Source organism: Odontesthes bonariensis, chromosome 6, assembly GCF_027942865.1.
Source record: "Odontesthes bonariensis isolate fOdoBon6 chromosome 6, fOdoBon6.hap1, whole genome shotgun sequence".
NCBI lineage: Eukaryota > Metazoa > Chordata > Actinopteri > Atheriniformes > Atherinopsidae > Odontesthes > Odontesthes bonariensis.
Window position 1 is genome coordinate 2,204,651 of NC_134511.1, and position 18,083 is coordinate 2,222,733.

General features: G+C 44.9%; 1 protein-coding gene across 1 annotated transcript in view; it reads left to right on the forward strand.

Moving 5' to 3' along the window:
* Positions 1-18,083, forward strand: part of LOC142381809 (dematin-like) — a 47,415-nt gene that overhangs the window by 14,799 nt on the left and 14,533 nt on the right. The window contains 6 exon segments of the mRNA XM_075467044.1: positions 5,506-5,571; positions 7,692-7,727; positions 7,968-8,048; positions 8,179-8,307; positions 14,555-14,599; positions 17,792-17,966. Of these exon segments, the coding sequence (XP_075323159.1) occupies positions 7,713-7,727; positions 7,968-8,048; positions 8,179-8,307; positions 14,555-14,599; positions 17,792-17,966 (445 nt within the window). The 5' untranslated portion in view covers positions 5,506-5,571; positions 7,692-7,712.

Genomic DNA, 18,083 nt, shown 5'->3' on the forward strand with positions numbered 1-18,083 from the left:
TATCCCAAGCTCCAAAACATGTGGAGACCTTCTGTTGGCCTCATATGTACTGATGGTATAAACCCAGGTTAAACCTGAGGTGGAACAGGTTCCTGGGTGTCCTGCAGGCCTTAAACCCGGAGTTTCTTCTTCTGATGGTGTTTCACATATATGTATGTATATATATATATATATATATATATATATACAGAACCTGTTGCCTATCATAAAAGCTTTGCTGCATTTTCTTCATTTCTCAATCCGTCCACACTGGCTTCACCTTATTTTCATTTCTGCTCAGAAGTTTGGGGCAAAATGTGTTGAATTATGCAGAAAGCAGCGATCGTCCTGCTTCCTGACGGTTAAATCTGAATCTCTCCAAAGTTTTTACTTCTCTGTGTGAAGCTGTGAAATAGGCTGAAGCTCAGAGGCAGAGCGTTATGCTTCTGTAAAGAGGCCCTGAGCCACGTTGCATGGGGCGCCCGCTCAACCCACTACGCCACGAACCCCCCCTGTTTTATTACTTATTTTATTATTGGAAAAGTCTGTTGCTCAGAGGCTTTTATTTTGTAAAAGTCTGCTGCTCACAGGCTTTTATTTTGTAAAAGTCTGCTGCTCACAGGCTTTTATTTTGTAAAAGACTGACGCTCACAGGCTTTTATTTAGTAAAAGTTTGTCGCTCACAGGCTTTTATTTTGTAAAAGTCTGTTGCTCACAGGCTTTTATTTTGTAAAAGTCTGCTGCTCACAGGCTTTTATTTTGTAAAAGTCTGCTGCTCACAGGCTTTTATTTTGTAAAAGACTGACGCTCACAGGCTTTTATTTAGTAAAAGTTTGTCGCTCACAGGCTTTTATTTTGTAAAAGTCTGCTGCTCACAGGCTTTTATTTTGTAAAAGTCTGCTGCTCACAGGCTTTTATTTTGTAAAAGTCTGTTGCTCACAGGATTTTATTTTGTAAAAGTCTGTTGCTCACAGGCTTTTATTTTGTAAAAGTCTGTTGCTCACAGGATTTTATTTTGTAAAAGTCTGTTGCTCACAGGCTTTTATTCTGTAAAAGTCTGTTGCTCACAGGCTTTTATTATTGTAAAAGTCTGCTGCTCACAGGCTTTTATTTTGTAAAAGTCTGTTGCTCACAGGCTTTTATTATTGTAAAAGTCTGCTGCTCAAAGGCTTTTATTCTGTAAAAGTCTGTTGCTCACAGGCTTTTATTTTGTAAAAGTCTGTTGCTCACAGGCTTTTATTCTGTAAAAGTCTGCTGCTCACAGGCTTTTATTTTGTAAAAGTCTGTTTCTCACAGACTTTTATTTTGTAAAAGTCTGCTGCTGTCTGCTGTGGAACAGGAAAAGAAAGTAATCTTTGGATCCACCAAACATGGAGAAGGGTACGGAACTTTTACTCGGCCATTTTCATGTTAAAGTTCTTCCAGACGGCGGAGTCGACAGAACCAAAGTCATCTGTAAACTCTGCCAAGTTGAATTGTCTTCTCAGCGTAGTAGTTCCAGTCTAAAATATCACTTGTACGGTAAATCAGAGGCTCGGCGGCTCATTGTTACTGAACCGTTGGTTTGATTTATTTGGTTTGATTTACGCTCCCAGGCGTGGCGCCCGGGTGGGGTTTACCTGCTGCCCTGACCCCGTGTCGGCGTCGGGGTGGTCCGAGGGTGGGAGGTCTGCTTCAGAGCGACGCTTCTGCCGTCGGCTCGCCCACATTTCTGCCGGCTGATTGGACGGCAGGGTGTGGTAACCTAGCAACGCTGAAATATCTCCCAGCGTTCCTGTGAGTCGTCTCTGCGACTCTGAGGCAGATCAGCTGAGCGAGGCTCCCACTCAGCCCCAGGAATACATCAGTGGGTCGTATATATCTGACACATCTGGAAGCACATCTGTGCGGTGAGACAGATCTTGTTTTTTAACAGATTCCCAGTTCAGTTTTTCTCCTGCCAGCGTTGTCACTTAGCAACAGAGGAGATAAAAGCTGAATCTGGAAATAGAGAGGAACAGAAAACAGGAGGACGGGGGCTCCATGTGTCCAAATATTCCTGGAATCCGTCTTTAGAAGCGTTCCAGCTTTCACTTCCTTTTTCTTACCGACTCTCAGGAGGCCTTGAGCTGAGAAGCGAAGCAGAATGTGGAGTATGGGGGGGATTGTGCGGTTTATCCATCGGTTTTCTGACTGATGGAGCCACGGTCGGGTGTCATGTGACCCACTGATCCCTCCTTATCGATCACATCATTGATCACCTGCAGCCATCGGACTGTAATTGATCTCTCTCCTGAGACACAGATTTCTCTGAGGCTCCCAGGCTTTCTGTTAAATTACAGCGCTGGTCGGGCTGCAGATGGTGGAAGAAACGCGAGTCATTATGGATAAACTGAAGGCAGAGTTAGCTTAAAGCAGCCTGAGAGAAAACGTTTGATGTAAATCTGTGGCTCCAAACGCCGACTGCAAGGTTTGCTGGTTCGATTCCCAGATAACTTGGTGAGTGACTCCATGGGCGTCGCACCTGTGGGGGATGGGGGTGTTTCGACCCCCCCACTTTTTCGGGTAAACCCGTTTGCCCCATGGATGTATTATATTAACGGTTTGCCCACCCTCGTAGTGCACCAACATACAATGTGTTTTAAAGACGCTGTACCCTCTTTAGAATAATTCCATACAGATTTGAGCAGTCTAACTATTGTAGCTTCCATATAGGACCTAGTTTAGGGTGATGAGAATACAAACAAAGCAGTAAAATGGCCCTGTTCTGCATTTTCACAAATCAGAAAAAGGTTTCACAAATCCCAAACAAGGTTTTCATGAATCTATAGCCTCTTTAGAATAATTCTTTTTTTTTTTAAAGTATTTTTATGCCTTTAATGATAGGACAGTGTGAGAGAGACAGGAAGCAGGGGGCAGAGAGAGGGGGAAGACACGCAGCAAAGGGCCGCTCGGTGCGGGAGTCGAACCGGGGCCCGCTGCATCGAGGACTGTAGCCTCTGTACATGGGGCGGCTGCTTAACCCACTACGCCACCGACCCCCCCTCTTTAGAATAATTCTATCCAGAATTGAGCAGTTTAACTGTATGTAGTTTCCATACAGGACCTAGTTTAGGGCGATCAAAATGCAAAAATGCAGTGAAATGGCCCTTTATGCCCATCCATTTAATTCGTGAATCAGATGCCAACTTCAGCGTCGTGTCTATGGGCTTGATGTGGCGCTCATGTGCCCCCCCCCCGGAACACCCCCACATTTAAAATCACTGCTCCACCCCTTAGTGACTCCACAGAAGATGGAAAGCTTTAGCTTAACAGCTGTGACAGACGACTGAGATAAACATGACTCAGCAGCTCCTCAGAAATCTGTCGCCGGCTGAAAGTGACCACAGCTCCCAGTTATTAACACATCCATTATTCAGAGAGTCGGCGACACCAGACACCAGCAGAGATCAATGCTCAGAGGCTCAGAGGCTGAGTAAAGTCTGACTGATGAACAGAAAGGCTGCAACACAAACTGTGAGCGGAACGGCTATTCTCATGTAGTATAACTGTGGAAATACAGTGTAGAATAGTTTCAGTTTGGTGTTAATGGTTAATTATTGTTCATTATTGTTAATTATTCAGTGACATAACAGAGCAAGCTTCTGTAAAAAGAAGAAACTGTATAATTAATTATCCATCTTGCCTGAGGATTTCTATCGTGGGGATCTCCTGTCCTCAGGGGAGCCCCAAGGCTCCGTACTGGAGCCCCTTCTTTTTGCTAAATGGTCGGGGTCCTTGGGCCAGTTTTTCGCCCTGCTCGGCTTCTGGGATCACTGACGATACCGTCAGGATTGATGGTGAAAAGGATCCAAACACAAGAGGACAAATGGAGGAGGTGTTTCTTCAGGAAACACTACCCTGATCCGCCCTCTGAGGACATCACCTGTTTCCTCCCAGCTTCTTACGCACTTATTTGTTTCCTAAATTGTCTTTATTTTCTAAAGTGTCTTCCCATTTGTCTCGGTACCTAACTTACTCTAGCACTAGTTATGCTCTTAGCTGTTTGGTTTTGGAAGGAAATGCACTTATGATTTCTTGTGACCTGAAGTTCTTTTGCCTACCGATGTGGTCCAGATCCGGTCTTAGTCCAGGTCCGGTCTCACATGTGTTTCCATGGCGATGGAACCAGCCACCAGAGGCTTTCAGAGCAGGCCGTCCCCCTGATACTCTCCGGGGGGGGGGGGGGGGGGGAGTATTCTGAGTATTCTCAGTATTCTCAGTATTCTCCGTCCTTTAAACTGATCACTGGGGTTCTTATTATCATTTTAGTTTTATGGTTTTTATTTCAAATGAAATAATGAAACGAATCATCCTGAAACTACAGGAATAGATCATGAAGAATCGCACGTTCTGACAGCTGCCTTTGACACGGTGGATCATAAAATTCTTTGGTCTCGTTTGAACACCTGTGTGGGTATTAGAGGCACCAAGAGTCCCGTCTCTCAGTCCTGGAGCTTCTTTGTCCAACTGGGCCAGTACCCTTCGGCCACTTCCCCCCTAAGTTGTGGAGTTCCACAAGGTTCTGTTTTAGGCCCCCTCCTCTTCTCGTTATATATGTTGCCCTTGGGATCCATTTTTAGAAAGTACAACATCTCCTTTCATTGCTTTGCCTTAAAGATATCCAGACCTGGATGGAAGTAAGCTTTCTGTCTTTGAACAAAGGCAAAACTGAAATCATTTTATTTGGTCAACAAAATCTGCTCGATGGATGTGACGGCACCAAGTTTCATCGTCATCCTTTAGCGAGGAACCTCGGCGTTATCCTAGAGAGTAACTTTAGGTTTGATAAACAGAGATCCCAAATCTGAAGACAAGCTTCTTTCAACTCAGACTGTTGGCAAAAGCGAAAGCTTATCTCCCAGGAAATGTCCTTGAAAGATTAATTCACACTTTATTGTAATTCCTTGTTTGTTGGGTTTGACCGGACAGCATGGCGCCGTTTGCAGGTCGTTCAAAATGCTGCCGCCCGCCTGCTGCCTGGAAAGAAAAGGCGTGAACACATCACCCCTGTCCTCGCCTCTTTACACCGGCTGCCTGTTAACGTTAGGATTCAGTTTAAGGTTTTATTAATTAACTATTAAATGTGTAAATGGTTCGGTACCACCTTATTCATCAGAGCTTCTACAGCTGCACAGTTCTGCTCGGGCACTTCGGTGGTCAAACCAGCTGCTGCTGGCAGGACCTCCGTCCTCCATGTTAGAGTCTGTTGGGCATTTTAAAACACTCCTCAAAACTCTTAATTTATTTAATCTTAATTTGTTTTATATTGAATGATTAGCATCCCTTGTGGTGTATCTGTTGTTGTCGTGTTTATGATTATTTTTATCATGCTTTTGTTTCTGTGCAGCACTTTGGTCGACTGAGGTTGTTTTAAATGTGCTCTATAAATAAACTATGACTGTGACATTGTTAGATACGTGCTGCAGCCTTAGCTGCTGATCAGCTGTATGAAGCCTTTCTGAGCGAGTTTACTGATGAAACTGAGCCTGAATGTTTGTGTTTCAGGTGCTGATCGGGCCGAAGAGCCCAGAAGACAGACGCATGCAGACATGATCCCTTATTCTCTCTGAGGTAACGCCGCACAAACAGAGGCAGCACACACACCTCCAAAAACAAAGCTGCACACTCTGGAATAATCCCTTTATGTCGGCCGGGCACGAGCCGGCAGCTGCAGAGCCGAGTAAACTGAGAGTAAACTGAGAGTAAACTGAGAGTAAACTGAGAGTAAACTGAGAGAAAACTGAGAGTAAACTGAGAGTAAACTGAGAGTAAACTGAGAGAAAACTGAGAGTAAACTGAGAGTAAACTGAGAGTAAACTGAGAGTAAACTGAGAGTAAACTGAGGTTTAAACACATCTGACGAGAGCCGAACCCACGGGTCACACAAGTCTGAGTCCGGCTCGGAGTCAGCTTAGTCGGCTTCTCCTCATCCTATAAGAGAATAAATTTCTTTCCAGGCCGGTTTAATGGTTAAAACCTTCCTCATTTCCCCTGTTTTTAACCAGTTTACAGTCTGACAGCAGAGCCCGGTGCAGAACCAAGGGCCCCCCAGACCCCAGCCCTGGTGGGTTTTCAGGGCTGCGATCAGTTGGATCAGCTCGCTGTTTCTGTGCAGCTCTGCTGGCGGCTCGGCCGCCACAGAAAGCCTTTGGCAGCAGATTTCAGCTCAGCTGATCCTGACTCATCATGTGCAGAACGGCAGAGTCACGCCCAGGGTCCTCACTTTATTCCATCACACCATCAGACACAGTGTTAGTTTAGAGCTGCAGCCCGTTTTATTTATAAAGCTGTCATCTCAAAGCACTTCAAAGGTTCAGTCCGATTCATTCAGAGCAGATTTCAAAACAGTTTCCAGCTCCGGAAACCAGCAGATTGCACTGAAACTTCTCTCTGATCCAATCCCCGTCCTGAGCGTGCACGAGGCGACTGTGGGGAGAAAAAACTCCCTTTGAACAGAAAAGAAACCTCCATCAGAACCAGAACCAGGAACCATCTGCCTGGACCAGCTGGGGGCTGAGAGGACAGGAAAGAGAGGACAACAAGCAGCGTAACACCAGAGAATATCTTACTTTTTGCTGAGTTACATCCAGAGTCAGATGATGGCTGTGTTCGAAACCGCATACTTCTCCTATTACTCATACTAACTTTATGAGTTAGTATGCGTGTTTGAGTGAGCAGAAGTTCCCGGATGCATACTAGATTCTCTGAAATGTTGGGTATGCCCCAATTGTATGGTAATGGCTTTCCTTATGATAAAAGGCAACGGGTATTTTATTTTGTGAAAATAACCGGAAGTGCGTTGCTCACTGCGGCTAGCTTTAGTAGCGCCGAATTCGTGGGAACAAAATTGTAAATAGCCGGTATTTTGTCAGGTTTTCAACACGTTGGGGATCTAAACGACTACTTTCTCACCTGAAAATGTTTCAAATGTTGCTAAAGTTTACAGAGTTTAGAGCTTGAGAGAAATCAGCTTCAGGCCGGCTGATTTCGGCTCGGGCAGGAGCGAAATGCATTGTGGGTAAACGCTCTGCATACTGTCTGATCGATGAGTATGCAGAATGGAAGTATGTAGTATGGAAGTATGTAATATGTGGTTTCGAATACAACCGTAGTTGGAGAATACAGCTGCCACCCTGAATAAGCTGAGGTGGATCATGTTCCCCAAGAATTAATTCATCACACTTCAGCCCTTAAATTGATATCTCAGGTTTTTTTGGGAAAACAAATGAACTGAATGTAAATAACTGCTTTACTTCCACAGGAAGTGTGTGCATACATGAACCGAACCTGCTGCATCCTTTTGGTTCTTTCACTCGTGTTCGGACAAAGCAAACAGAATCAGAACATTCATGAGAAAAACAGCCTGACATGATGAACTTTAAACCCCAACTTTTAAGCAGAAAATCGTCCTACATTTACTTTTTATTTGAATTTCTGAGCATGTTTAGGCTGGTTGGGGATAGAAAGCTGTCCTCAGTTTAACCCTCGCTGCTCGTGGTTCCTGCCACACGACGTGGCGTCGCCGTATATCAAACCGCCGCCTGCTGACACGTGGAGGCTGGATTGTAATGATGGGGCCATTATTCCTCTGATTGATCGCACTGCGTTCTGAACACCATTTCCATTTAAAGTGATTCATTTACTCTTTATTTTACAGGCTTAACTAAGCGTCGCCTCTGTTTCTCTTTCAGGAAACTGACCAATCAGCAGTCATGATGATGCCCAAGGTAAACATCGTGTTTTAAAAAAAAAATCACCAGATATTTAAACGGCTGTTTGAGGGTTCAGGTGACCGTTTTTTTTTAAGATAGTTATTATATTTAATGTCGCTGATTCATAAATCTGAACAGCCAATCGGGCCACAGATCAAACGCTCAGGGTTAGGTAGGGGTGAAGCATTCATATGTGTGTGTGTGTGTGTGTGTGTCTGTGTGTGTGTGTGTGTGTGTGTGCACGTGCACGAGCAGCAGCTGGCCCAGACGTCTCCAGGGAGTGTTTTGTCTCTCCGAGGAAGCAGCGTCCCGGGATCCCCTGCTGCCGCCATCGTGGTGAGAAAACACAGGCAGATCGACTTCCATCAGCTTTCAGATTAATCTTAGATCAGTAATCTGTAATCTCTGCGCTCCACCCCCCCTTCCCCCACCCCCCATCTCCCCCGTCTCCCCCGTCTCCCTACAGGCCAGAGTGGACGATGGCGTTATTGGCTACAAGGATCTGGCAGCGTTACCCAGGGACAAAGCCATCCTGGACATAGAGAGACCAGACCTGATGATCTACCAGCCGCACTACTGCTACAGTCCACTGGAGGTGAGCCTGGCTCACACCTCAGACTCAGACATGCAACATCTGTACAGATGTTTTCTGTGTCTTTGGGACAGTCTTGTGTCTCTTACTCATCATGCCTCTCTGTTTGTGGATATATCGTCTCTTTGTCTCTCTGTGTCTTTGTGTGTTTCGTGTGTTTTCGTGGTTGTTTTTGTGTGTGTCTTCGTGGACCTTTCGTGTCTTTGTAGACATTTCGTGTGTCTTCGTGGACGTTTCCTGTGTATTTGTGTGTCTTTCCTTTTGTTTTGTGTGTCGTGGATGTTTCGTGTGTCTTCATGGCCGTTTCATGTGTCTTCGTGGATGTTTTGTGTGTCTTCGTGGCCGTTTCGTGTGTCTTTGTGTGTTTTGTGTGTCTTTGTGTGTTTTGTGTGTCTTCGTGGACGTTTTGTGTGTCTTCGTGGCCGTTTCGTGTGTCTTCGTGGATGTTTTGTGTGTCTTCGTGGCCGTTTCGTGTGTCTTTGTGTGTTTTGTGTGTCTTTGTGTGTTTTGTGTGTCTTCGTGGACGTTTTGTGTGTCTTCGTGGCCGTTTCGTGTGTCTTTGTGTGTTTCGTGTGTCTTTGTGTGTTTTGTGTGTCTTCGTGGGCGTTTCGTGTGTCTTCATGGATGTTTCATATGTCTTGGTAGACGTTTCATGTGTCTTTGTGGACGTTTCGTGTGTCTTTGTGTGTCTTTTGTTTAGTTTTGTGTGTTTTGTGTGTCTTTGTTGACGTTTTGTGTGTCTTCATGGGCATTTCGTATGTCTTCATGGACGTTTTGTGTGTGTCTTTGTGGATGTTTTGTGTGTCTTTGTGCGTTTCGTGTGTCTTCGTGGACGTTTTGTGTGTGTCTCCGTGGATGTTTCGTGTGTCTTCGTGGACGTTTCGTGTGTCTTTGTGCGTTTCGTGTGTCTTCGTGGACGTTTTGTGTGTGTCTCCGTGGATGTTTCGTGTGTCTTCGTGGACGTTTCGTGTGTCTTTGTGTGTCTTTCGTTTAGTTTTGTGTGTCGTGGACGTTTCGTGTGTTTTGTGTGTCTTTGTGGACGTTTCGTGTGTCTTCATGGACGTTTTGTGTGTCTTTGTGGACGTTTCGTGTGTCTTTGTGGATGTTTCGTGTGTCTTCATGGACGTTTTGTGTGTCTTTGTGGACGTTTTGTGTGTCTTTGTGGACGTTTCGTGTTTTGTGTGTCTTTGTGGACGTTTCGTGTGTCTTCATGGACGTTTCGTGTGTCTTTGTGGACGTTTCGTGTGTCTTTGTGGACGTTTCGTGTGTCGTGGATGTTTCGTGTGTCTTCATGGACGTTTTGTGTGTCTTTGTGGACGTTTTGTGTGTCTTTGTGGACGTTTCGTGTTTTGTGTGTCTTTGTGGACGTTTCGTGTGTCTTCATGGACGTTTTGTGTGTCTTTGTGGACGTTTTGTGTGTCTTTGTGGACGTTTCGTGTTTTGTGTGTCTTTGTGGACGTTTCGTGTGTCTTCATGGACGTTTCGTGTGTCTTTGTGGACGTTTCGTGTGTCTTTGTGGACGTTTCGTGTGTCTTTGTGGACGTTTCGTGTGTCGTGGATGTTTCGTGTGTCTTCATGGACGTTTTGTGTGTCTTTGTGGACGTTTTGTGTGTCTTTGTGGACGTTTCGTGTTTTGTGTGTCTTTGTGGACGTTTCGTGTGTCTTCATGGACGTTTTGTGTGTCTTTGTGGACGTTTCGTGTGTTTTGTGTGTCATGGACGTTTTGTGTGTCTTCGTGGACGTTTCGTGTGTTTTGTGTGTCGTGGGCGTTTTGTGTGTCTTCGTGGACGTTTTGTGTGTCTTTGTGGACGTTTCGTGTGTCTTTGTAGACGTTTCTGTGTTTCGTTAACATATTGTGTTTCTCTTCCATTTCTTTTTGTCACGTTGTCTCTTTGGAGGCTGTTTTCTTTGTCTCTGGACATTTTCTTATTTTTTGCAGTTGTGATTTTTCTAGCTTGTGGTTATTTTTGTCTGTTTGTGTCCATCTTGTGTCTGCCTGTAGTGTTTTGGGAGGAGAATAAATGTGCATAAATCTATATAAAAATAAGCTGCAGCGTTGCTATAGAAACATCAAATTCAGAGAATTTCAGTGGTCTGTCTGTGACTCCTGATGATTAGATTTTAATGGCGACTTTAAACTCTAATGAAAGGTGTAGCTCTGCAGTATGATGGAACCAGGTTTCTCCTGCATGTGTTTGGGCCCAGGATGCTAACTGGGAGCAGGATGCTAACTGGGCCCAGGATGCTAACTGGGAGCAGGGTGAAACCAGTCAGCGTGACAGTGGGCGGGCTGGTCTGACAGTCGCTTAGTTTGTCGGTTGGTTAGTTCTGCGTCTGGCTGAAAAACAGGGACATCAATCTGCTGGGATCAGACGGCCGGCTCGCCCAGCTGAGGCCAAATGTGTGTGTGGTTGTGTCGGTGGCGCCCTGTGGACGTCTTCTTGAACACTGTGGGGGCTAAAAAGAGCCGTCACCACGACGTAACAGATTAAAATTTATGGCGAGGGCTCGGGTGAAGGTCACGGTGAGTCGTTAAAGTGTGTTTTCTTTCAGCCAGAGGCCCGAATATCTGTCTAAAGGATATGAGTTGTGTCTCCGCAGCCACATAAACATTATACGTTCAAATAATGGTTCTTTATATATTCAAATAAACGCTTATTTCAGTGTCACTGTGGAGACAAAACTTAATGAGAATAAACCTGAGAAACAAATACAGGTTGGGATGATGTGGGAGATTATAGATAAAAACAGAATTTAATAGTTTGCATTTCTCAAAAAACTATATTTTTATTCACAATAGATCAAAGAAAACATCAAATGTTTAAAGTGAGACATTTTACTATTCAGTAAATTATTATAGTTTGATTTAATGTTCGTGTTTCTCTTTGCAAAGTGCCTTCAGATGGCTTCTTGTGGAATTTGGGCTAATTAGATCAACCCAATCTAACCCAAGTTAGCCTGGAGTCTCAGACCAACTTAGCCTGGAGTCTCAGACCAAGTTAGCCTGGAGTCTCAGACCAAGTTAGCCTGGAGTTTCAGATCAAGTTAGCCTGGAGTTTCAGATCAAGTTAGCCTGGAGTTTCAGATCAAGTTAGCCTGGAGTCTGAGACCAAGTTAGCCTGGAGTCTCAGACCAACTTAGCCTGGAGTCTCAGACCAAGTTAGCCTGGAGTCTCAGACCAAGTTAGCCTGGAGTCTGACACCAAGTTAGCCTGGAGTCTGAGACCAAGTTAGCCTGGAGTCTGACATCAAGTTAGCCTGGAGTCTGACATCAAGTTAGCCTGGAGTCTCAGACCAAGTTACCCTGGAGTCTCAGACCAAGTTAGCCTGGAGTTTCAGATCAAGTTAGCCTGGAGTCTCAGACCAACTTAGCCTGGAGTCTCAGACCAACTTAGCCTGGAGTCTGAGACCAAGTTAGCCTGGAGTCTCAGACCAACTTAGCCTGGAGTCTCAGACCAACTTAGCCTGGAGTCTCAGACCAAGTTAGCCTGGAGTCTCAGACCAAGTTAGCCTGGAGTCTGACACCAAGTTAGCCTGGAGTGTCAGACCAAGTTAACCTGGAGTCTCAGACCAAGTTAGCCTGGAGTCTCAGACCAAGTTAGCCTGGAGTCTCAGACCAAGTTATCCTGGAGTCTCAGACCAAGTTAGCCTGGAGTCTCAGACCAAGTTAGCTTGGAGTCTCAGACCAAGTTAGCCTGGAGTCTCAGACCAAGTTAGCCTGGAGTCTCAGACCAAGTTATCCTGGAGTCTCAGACCAAGTTAGCTTGGAGTCTCAGACCAAGTTAGCTTGGAGTCTCAGACCAAGTTAGCCTGGAGTCTCAGACCAAGTTAGCTTGGAGTCTCAGACCAAGTTAGCCTGGAGTCTGACACCAAGTTAGCCTGCAGTCTCAGACCAAGTTAGCCTGGAGTCTGACACCAAGTTAGCTTGAGTCTCAGACCAAGTTAGCCTGGAGTCTGACACCAAGTTAGCTGGAGTCTCAGACCAAGTTAGCCTGGAGTCTGACACCAAGTTAGCTGGAGTCTCAGACCAAGTTAGCCTGGGGTCTGAGACCAAGTTAGCTGGAGTCTCAGACCAAGTTAGCCTGGAGTCTGACACCAAGTTAGCTGGAGTCTCAGACCAAGTTAGCCTGGAGTCTCAGACCAACTTAGCCTGGAGTCTCAGACCAACTTAGCCTGGAGTTTCAGATCAAGTTAGCCTGGAGTTTCAGATCAAGTTAGCCTGGAGTCTGAGACCAAGTTAGCCTGGAGTCTGAGACCACGTTAGCCTGGAGTCTCAGACCAAGTTAGCTTGGAGTCTCAGACCAAGTTAGCCTGGAGTCTCAGACCAAGTTAGCTTGGAGTCTCAGACCAAGTTAGCCTGGAGTCTCAGACCAAGTTAGCTTGGAGTCTCAGACCAAGTTAGCCTGGAGTCTCAGACCAAGTTAGCTTGGAGTCTCAGACCAAGTTAGCCTGGAGTCTCAGACCAAGTTAGCCTGGAGTTAGCCTGGAGTCTCAGACCAAGTTAGCCTGGAGTCTGACACCAAGTTAGCCTGGAGTCTCAGACCAAGTTAGCCTGGGGTCTGACACCAAGTTAGCTGGAGTCTCAGACCAAGTTAGCCTGGAGTCTGACACCAAGTTAGCTGGAGTCTCAGACCAAGTTAGCCTGGAGTCTCAGACCAACTTAGCCTGGAGTCTCAGACCAACTTAGCCTGGAGTTTCAGATCAAGTTAGCCTGGAGTTTCAGATCAAGTTAGCCTGGAGTCTGAGACCACGTTAGCCTGGAGTCTCAGACCAAGTTAGCTTGGAGTCTCAGACCAAGTTAGCCTGGAGTCTCAGACCAAGTTAGCTTGGAGTCTCAGACCAAGTTTGCCTGGAGTCTCAGACCAAGTTAGCTTGGAGTCTCAGACCAAGTTAGCCTGGAGTCTCAGACCAAGTTAGCTTGGAGTCTCAGACCAAGTTAGCCTGGAGTCTCAGACCAAGTTAGCCTGGAGTTAGCCTGGAGTCTCAGACCAAGTTAGCCTGGAGTCTCAGACCAAGTTAGCCTGGAGTCTGACACCAAGTTAGCCTGGAGTCTCAGACCAAGTTAGCCTGGAGTCTGACACCAAGTTAGCTGGAGTCTCAGACCAAGTTAGCCTGGAGTCTGACACCAAGTTAGCCTGCAGTCTCAGACCAAGTTAGCCTGGAGTCTGACACCAAGTTAGCTGGAGTCTCAGACCAAGTTAGCCTGGAGTCTGACACCAAGTTAGCTGGAGTCTCAGACCAAGTTAGCCTGGAGTCTGACACCAAGTTAGCTGGAGTCTCAGACCAAGTTAGCCTGGGGTCTGAGACCAAGTTAGCTGGAGTCTCAGACCAAGTTAGCCTGGAGTCTGACACCAAGTTAGCTGGAGTCTCAGACCAAGTTAGCCTGGAGTCTGACACCAAGTTAGCTGGAGTCTCAGACCAAGTTAGCCTGGGGTCTGAGACCAAGTTAGCTGGAGTCTCAGACCAAGTTAGCCTGGAGTCTGACACCAAGTTAGCTGGAGTCTCAGACCAAGTTAGCCTGGAGTCTGACACCAAGTTAGCTGGAGTCTCAGACCAAGTTAGCCTGGGGTCTGAGACCAAGTTAGCCTGGAGTCTGACATCAAGTTAGCCTGGAGTCTCAGACCAAGTTAGCCTGGAGTCTCAGACCAAGTTAGCCTGGAGTCTCAGACCAAGTTAGCTTGGAGTCTGAGACCAAGTTAGCCTGGAGTCTCAGACCAAGTTAGCCTGGAGTCTCAGACCAAGTTAGCCTGGAGTCTGACACCAAGTTAGCCTGGAGTCTGACACCAGTTCTCCTGCAGGTGGAATCAGAAGAGAAACCGGATCAGGCTGAATAATGAGAGAAGCACAGCAGGATGAAAGCCCTGAGAACAGAGGATCTTCATCATCCAACTTAACCACAGGCTTCGTTTAAACTCTGAATCATGTGACGGCCACAGGGGGGAGCCATTTAAACTCTGAGACAACACTGCCCCCACAAGGTCAAAAAGTTAATTACAACAGTATTTTCTGATTGATTTAAAAGGAATTCACACAAATTCTCAATTAAAAAACACAAGTATGAAAGATTTTACGAAACAAATTTAGTTTGAGGAGCAGCAGGATAAATGTCTGAACCACGGCACGTTTTAAAAGGTTTAAACCAGTCGTATAAACGAGTAATACCACCTTAAATCACACGTGTTTGTGCTGTGTTTGTGTTCTTTTAATCTATTTATAGACGTTTAATCTATTTTTGTCTTCTTTTCCTGCAGAGGTCCTTGTCTCCTCGCTCCATCTCTCCTCCTCCCTCCCCAGAGGTAAATATTCCAGCGTTTCCATGGTGATAGTTCTTTAGCACATCTTTGCTGCAGTTTGGTGTTAACGGAGGAGCTCGCCCATGTTTATGGTTGTTCTGGACCTTTAAGACAAAAATAAGGAGTTATTGCATGTTCTTTCAGCACCGGAGGCTCTTTGAAGTGGTTCTACAGGCCACTTTGGGGGTTTAGGTCTTCTACTTTATGTTACTTTTGGTGTTTTGTGTGATCATGAAGCAGTAATTCTGGATTTCCCTCAGACTGATGGGATCCAGCACTCGCTGAGGAGGTTCCATGCTTCTTAAACGTGGTGAAAGGGGACGTTATAAAGTTTAGAGGCGTCTGTCCTACAGGTCCTATGAGCCCTTTGTGGTGTTATGTTACCCAAGAAGGTCTGTTGTTGTGTCCTTAAAGTTGTTTTCTGTTAGGTTCAGTGGGTTCCTCGAGTATTTCAAGAAGGCATAAAGGAGATTTCAGGGTGGCTTCAGTCAGAGTTCCAGTGATTACTGAAGGTTGTAATTATCCATGAGGAGGATCTAAGAGTCCTTAAGGAAAAACAGTGTGGTTATATAATTGGCTCTATATGAACGAATTGGATTATTTTATGAATAATTATGATTACAATTAATTGAATTCCAATTGGCTTGAATTTGACTTTATTATCTAAGTGCCTTGAGATGACATTTGTTGTATTTGGCGCTATATAAATAAAAATGAATTGAATTGAATTATACTAATCTTTCAGAAGGCTCTGGGCATTACCAAGGAGTTCCTTATATAACTAGTGGTTCCTTAGAGCAGAGATGGGGACTCGAGTCGCTGTTTTGCGGACTCGGACTTGGAAGTTAAAGACTTGTGACTTGACTTGACAAAAAATAAAAGACTCAAGACTCGACTCGGACTTGGAAGTTAAAGACTCGGCACTTGGCTTGAGACACGATGACTTGAATGACTTGAGTGTTATTCAGTTCATGTTTTCAGTTTGAATATAAAATTAAAGCTGCAGTAGGCAAGTTTTCAAAATTCCGAGTCTAAAGTCGGAAAATTCGAACTGACACAACTTTCAGGTCCCTCCCCCAACCTCTAACAAGCTCCGAATCGCCCCCCAAACCCCTCCCCCTCTGTGGACGAGGTTGTGCACGTGAGTTCACACCAGTGTGAGCGCTCACAAGCTGGGGAAGACTCACGCTCAGCAGCGTGTGCACAAGCTGTGATTGACAGGTAGGATTCCTCCACCGTAACTTGATTGGTTAAAAACAGCCGGGAGCGCTCGGTTTTTGTAAGCATGATTACAGGCTTCAGAGGGAGCTACAGATTTCGTTATTTTTCCTAAACAGCCTATTTAATATTCTACTTCCAGAATCCCATGACAGTTCAAGCTAATATGACTAAAAAAAAGTTGCCTACTGCCGCTTTAATAAAAAAAATAACATGGATTACCCGGTAGGAGCGCAGGCTGAGAATGGCGTCATGATTGGATCCCTATCCTGTCAATCAGTCATGCATCAACATGTCAGACAGCCAGACGTCAACTTCCAACTTTGTTTGTCATTTGAAGATCCATTCTGACCTGTAAGTGCTCGTCGAATTAGCTAATATTATCCTGTTAGCCTAGTCGGTAGTTAGCTAACGTTAGCTTGATATGATACGGGGTGGACAGGTTGGACACATTGGCCAATGATGTTTACTGACAGTTACTTATATCTTTGTGTTTTCACTTTATTAAGATCAGATTCTGCAGGTAAAATTGCAATAATAAGGTGACTTTGACTTTGACTTGACCAAGAAAAAATTACTTGAGACTTGAGACTTACTGGAGACTTGCACATGTGTAACTTGGTCCCATCTCTAGTTCCTAGGGATCACCGGGTCAGTTATTGGGTCATTCAGGTGGTTCAAGGTGGTGTGAAAGTCATTGTAGTTATAATTCAGAGGTGGGTAGAGCAGCCAAAAATTGTACTCAAGTAAAAGTACTGTTACTTCAGAATAATATGACTCAAGTAAAAGTAAAAAGTAGTCATCCAAATAATTACTTAAGTAAGAGTAAAAAAGTGCTTGGTGTAAAAACTCCTCAATTACTGAGTAACTGCTGAGTAACGTCTGATTTATTTGTTAACACAAGCGTTCAATCAGACAAACAAAAATACTAAATAATCATCTTTAGGCAGATTAGAGTTCATCCAATTGATCAAATAAATTAAAATGAATGAATGAATTACAAAATAGCTTAAATTTAAAATAATCCAGGTAAATTCAAGAACTTCAATAAAAAATAAAAGAGACTTAGGAAATGTTTAAAACATATGTAACCCATATGTAACCTAAAAAACAAACATTCACCTATCCATGGGGGGAAAAGCGAGTTTAGGAAACTTACCGCTACATGTTTCCTCAAGTTACATGTTGAGTTTCTGCTGAAATGTGCGTTTGTTTTGGTTGCCACAGAAGACACATAATGTAGCTGCTGTTTCTCACTCTTTGTAAGGTAAACATGCTTTCAGTATGAGGCCTCGTCTGCGTCTTCATTTCCCACCGTTGGTTCTGACATTTTTCATCTGTTTCTTTCTTTGTTTGCTACGACTGCTAATGCTAAAGCTAACCCGTCCCGCCGCTGAGATCGAGTACGGTCACGTGACCAGACTGCACGGCTGCGTCTGATTGGTGGAACACAGTCAGGTGGTAGAGCCTTTGGTGGAAGTCTCTCTCTCTGTCAGAATAAAACATTAAAATGAGGCGTACGCGGGGAATAAAAATAATGAGGCGTAGAATACCAAAGAGGTAAGAAGAAAAGTAACCAGCTCATTGTAGCCTAATGTAGCGGAGTAAGAGGACAGCTTCTGCTGCACACATCTACTCAAGGAAAAGTAAAAAGTATAGAGATTTAAAACTACTCCTAGAAGTATAATGTTTTCAGAAACTTACTGAAGTACATGTAACTCGTTACTACCCACCTCTGCTTATAATTCAGAGGCTTCTGTGTCTTTCAGGTGGTCAAATGAATATTTTTAAATGGATAAATGGTCATTCGGATGCTAAAAAGTTTATTTACGAGGTTAAACTGGTATTTTCTTAACTTCCAGTGGCGACAGATGTTTTCGGTGGTCTAAGAAACCTCATCAGAAAGCAGAGGGTCCGGCTCTGTTCCCGTCACATTAAGCGGCGCTTTGACCCGTCTGTGTTCGGCTGTCTTTACAGAACTCGTCCAAGGAGTCCAGGGAGTGGCTGGAGAACCGGTCCACTGGAGGTTCCTCACCTGGTTCCACCATCCAGAGCAGCAGAACACACAGCGCACACACACCACCGACACCAAACACGCCCAACACGCAGTCCTCCGGTGCCAAGAGCAGCATGCACCACTTCCACCGGCCCGGTAACGACCTCTGAGTTTTATACCTGTTTCAGCTGCTGTTTTACCTTCTTTTGTACAACCACACTTTGCTCAATCAGACAACGTCTTCAGCAACATGTTATCAGTAACCCCCCCCAA